This window comes from Glycine soja, chromosome 2 (assembly GCF_004193775.1).
Source record: "Glycine soja cultivar W05 chromosome 2, ASM419377v2, whole genome shotgun sequence".
Taxonomy (NCBI): Eukaryota; Viridiplantae; Streptophyta; class Magnoliopsida; order Fabales; family Fabaceae; genus Glycine; species Glycine soja.
Genome location: NC_041003.1, coordinates 20080840 through 20085363, shown reverse-complemented (window position 1 = coordinate 20085363; position 4524 = coordinate 20080840). Strand labels below are relative to the sequence as shown.

At 43.0% G+C, this 4524-nt stretch overlaps 1 protein-coding gene across 1 annotated transcript; it reads left to right on the top strand.

Annotated features, from left to right (window-relative positions):
• Positions 1–392: 392 nt before the first annotated feature.
• Positions 393–2943, top strand: LOC114373551. The gene is made up of 2 exons (XM_028331037.1): positions 393–860; positions 2839–2943. The coding sequence occupies exons 1-2, from the start codon at positions 393–395 to the stop codon at positions 2941–2943; spliced, it is 573 nt and encodes a 190-aa protein (XP_028186838.1).
• The last annotated feature ends 1581 nt before the right edge of the window (positions 2944–4524 follow it).

Below are 4524 nucleotides of genomic sequence, written 5' to 3'. Positions count from 1 at the left end.
CAGAGAAATAATAGCTGGTGTCTGACCCCGCACTTGACCCTGTGGTAGAGTCTGTGAGTGAAACTGAAGAAGAGTTGGAGGTAGAAGATAAGAAGAAGGAGACAACAATAAAAGTGAGCGAACAAGAAATAAATGAGGAGAAAAATAAAGAAAAAGAAAAAGAAAAAGAAAAAAACGAAGAAAAAGAAAATGAAAAAAATGAGAAAACAAAAAAAGAAAAAGAAAAGGTAGAAGAGAGAAAGAAAAACAAGAGTGAGATTTCAAGGGAGAAGAAGAGAGAAACCACTCCAGCTGAAGGCAAGGAAGTACCATATCCCTTGGTACCTTCCAGGAAGGATAAGGAGAGACATCTAGCCAAATTTCTTGACATCTTCAAGAAGCTAGAGATCACAATGCCTTTTGGAGAGGCTCTCCAACAAATGTCACTCTATGCTAAGTTTCTGAAAGACATGCTAACTAAGAAGAACACGTACATCCACAGTGACACCATAGTTATGGAGGGAAACTACAGTGCTGTTATTCAACGTATCCTACCACGAAAACATTCAGATCCAGGAAGTGTCAAAATACCTTGTTCGATAGGTCTAGTTTTAGTAGGCAAGGCTTTTATTGATTTGGGAGCCAAAATTAATTTGATGCCGCTCTCCATGTGTCGAAGACTTGGAGAGCTAGAGATAATGCCTACTCAGATGACCTTACAGTTAGCTGATTGCTCTGTCACCAGACCCTACGGAGTGATTGAAGACGTGCTGGTCCGGGTCAAGCATCTCATCTTTCCTGCTAATTTTGTTGTAATGGACATTGAGGACGATGCGGATATTCTTGACATTTTAGGACATCCATTTATGTCTATGCAAGCTGTGTGGTGGATATGGGGAAGAAAAAGTTAGAAACGAGTCTGGAAAACCAACAGATCAGCTTCGATCTTTATAATGAAGGAAGAGAATTACTAGACCAGGATGTGTGCTTATAGGTGAAGGAGTTGGATGAGAAGGTTATGAAGGAGAGAACCAAGATTGATCCAAGATAATAGAACGATGCGTCAAGCTAATGACGTTAAGCGAGCGCTTGCTGGGAGGCAACCCAATCATTTTTAATTTTGTATTGCTTGCATTTAGTGTAGTTGTTGCTTGTGATTGTGTGTTTTTAAGCTTGGTTAGTATTGAAAAGAAGGGTAGATGAACTTTGGTGAAGAGATGAACAAAAAAAGACTCAGAAAAATTTTCAGTTGTTCACTCGTTAAGCGCAACACTCGCGCTAAGCGCCAATTCTTCACGCTGTATGTGAGCCCTTGCTCGCGCTAAGTGCTTAGACCCCTGACTAGAGGTTGGATGGTAGCGCTAAGCGCGCTTCACTGCGCTAAGCCCAATTATCTCTCTAGAATTTGAATTTCTCAAATTGGGCTTAGCAAGGTGATGCGATGCGCTAAGCGCCAATCCTTCTCTGCTTTGAAAATCTGTGGATAGCGCTAAGCGTGCGTTGCTGCGCTAAGCCCAAATACCTCTATGGATTTTAATTTCTCGCATTGGGCTTAGGGAGGTGATGCGCTAAGCGCAATTCCCTCTCTGTTTTGAAATTCTTTGGAATAGTGCTAAGCACCATCAGTGCGCTAAGCGCAAGCCATCATTGCATTAAGGAGCATGTTTATGCTCTAAGCCCTACCTTTGGCGGCTAAACGAAAATTGTAGGACCAATCAGAGTTGCAGACAGCGCTAAGCACGTGTCTTTGCGCTATGCCTAAATATCTCTCTGGATTTGAAAATTTTGGAATTGGGCTTAGCGGGAAGATGGGCTAAGCGCATGGTTGTTTTAAACCCAAACGTCATATTGTCTCGCTAAGCACGGTTGTGCGCTAAGCGAGCAATACTAATTGTGCTTAAAAGTAATTGCTAGGCAGTTTTGCATTTTCACCAAAGCTTTTGCATTTCCTTGTGCTCTGCATTCCTTGCATTCCTTCTGTTCTGTGCATCAAGTCCCTGCATTCCCTATATTTTGCTTCTTATTTGCAATTCACGTTCCGCAATCCAAGTAAGCATTTTCTATTTTGTTTTATTTTCCATTAAAGTTGCAAACTTTGGGATATAGGACTTAGTAGTTTGTAGGTTGAATTTCTATGTAGGTTTAGTGTTATTAAGTTAGTTATTGTTAGAATAAACTTAGGGTTTCACTGTAGGAGTAATGTAGTTTTGTTTAAGGGCCTAATAAGGGCCTTTGTTGAAAAAAGGGTGAAAACCCCTGGGTTTTTTCTGGAAAACGTGATGAACATGCTAAGTGTCGTGCTGCGCTAAGTGAGTTCATCGCTTCTGATGAAGATTTTTTATTTCCAGATGATCGTGCTAAGCCCGAACCTATCGCGCTAAGCGCGTTCATCTTCATTATTGAGTATCAATGTTGAACTCGCTAAGCACGCCTGTGCGCTAAGTGAGGGAGGTGTATCAGCGCTAAGCCTGGCTGCTAGGCTAAGTGTAATTTCATCTCTATTTTTCATATTTGTTGAATAAGGCTTAGCGAGCCTACTCGCTAAGCCTGTGCTATGTTTTTGAGAGGTTGAGCTAAGCGTGCCCTGTCGTGCTAAGCTCAAATCTCTATCTATTTGTGAAAATTGTGGATTTAGGCTAAGCACGCCTGTTGTGCTAAGCCTTTTATGCAGAAACAGATCTTCTGAGTTCTCTCGCTAAGCGCGTGGTTGTCATGCTTAGCCCACAAACAAATTTTCATAAGGTGCGCTAAGCTCAGCCTGCTGCGCTAAGCGCCCAGTCCTATTTTCAATTTTATTTTCTATTTTTCATTTGTGAATAACTCCTGTTTAATCCTTTTTTATTGTCTATTTCTTTTCAGATGGCTTCCCCAAAAGATAGGCACCAGCCTCAGCATCTCAGGCCCGCTATGACCGCTCTAGATTCATATCTCAGGAGGCCTGGGATCGCTACTCCGACATTGTGATTGGCAGGAAGATCCTGCCTTAGAGGAGTGTCATGAATTACCATACAAAATTTGATGAATTCAAGACTAAGCTTGAGAGAAGGAATTGGCATAAGGAGCTAACCAATTTCATGGATGGGAGCATCGATGTTGCCATTGTTAAGGAGTTCTATGCTAACATTTATGATCCTCTGGATAAATCACCTAAGCAGGTGAGGGTGAGAGGCCACTTAATTAAGTTTGATGAAGATGCCCTCAACACCTTTTTGAAGACCCCCGTGATCATAGAGGAGGGGGAGAACCTGCCTGCTTACTCCAGATTCCGTCGTTTGAGGCCAGATCCACAGGAACTGGCAGCCCGACTATGCATCCCTGGGAGGGGATTTGAGCTTAATGCTGATGGGCTGCCATTGAAGATCTTGCGGGGGAATCTGACCATGCTTGCTCAAACATGGAGCGTTTTATCATTCTCCAACCTGGCCCCTACTTCTCACACATCTAACATCACACTAGACAGGGCCAGGATGATATACGACATTATTCAGAAGATGGATATGAATCTGGGCTACATTATCTCAGCTCAGATTTCTATGATAGCTCAGCATGACTCCTCGAGGCTGGGTTTCCCTGCCCTCGTCATTGCTTTATGCAAAGCCCGGGGAGTCACTTCTGATTCATTGACTTTTGAGAGTCTCAATCTAGCCATTAATTTGGCTTATGTGAAGAAAAACTGTTGGAACCTTGATGACCTCTCAATCACTTTTCGGGGACCCTAAAAGACCAAGGGCAAGAGGTCTGAGGCTCCACTATCTTCTGCTCTCCCTACCCCAGCTCCTTCTACTTCTACTGCAGCTCCATCTACTCCAACTTCATCTTTACCAGCTCCAGCTTCAGCTCCTTCGACTTCTACCGCAGCTCTTTCTGCCCCAACTTCATCCACTCCTTTGCCAGTTCCTGCTCAAGTTTCTACAGGACCTTCAACAGTCAGCTCTGATACTTTACTTGCCATGCTGTAGAGCCTTCATAAAGGCCAGATCATCATCATGCAGCACCTACAGAACTCAGGCATGCAGCCTATCATGAGCATGGACGAGTTCATTAGCTAGGTGGCTTGGCCAGGAGTCCATCCTTCTCGTTCGAGAGTGGGTGAGGCCTCCTCAGCCCAAGAGCCTGTGCCAGAGGAGGATGAGCCCATCCCTCCTGAGCCAGACACAAAGATTGCTCAGGAGGAGGCAACATCACCAGAGCTTGTTCCTGAGTCATCCCCATCACCAGCTCCAGTCCTTGAAGACCCAGAGTCATCTGCACTGGCACCGATGCCTGATCAGTCTCTTGCTCAGGACCCTCCAGTTGCACTGATGTTGGATCTGAACGAGAATGCAGAGGATCATTTACAAGATGATTAACAGGATCTTTAATTTCTTGCATTTTGAACAGTTTTATTATTATTCCGTCTTTAGTACATTTTATGTTTATGTTTCAGTTTTTAATTTTCTGTTCAGTTGTTAGATTCAGTTTATAGTTATATTTTGTTTGGTAGCTTGTATAAAAGCATAATTGAATAATGCATTGATTATATTAAGTATTTTGATGTCTGATTTG

Bases quoted from the DNA above. Each gene is read 5' to 3' on its own strand.
- LOC114373551 (XM_028331037.1), top strand. From the start codon at position 393: ATGCCTTTTGGAGAGGCTCTCCAACAAATGTCACTCTATGCTAAGTTT. The intron at 861-2,838 runs GTGTGGTGGATA...ATTTCTTTTCAG, and splicing joins CATTTATGTCTATGCAAGCT to ATGGCTTCCCCAAAAGATAG.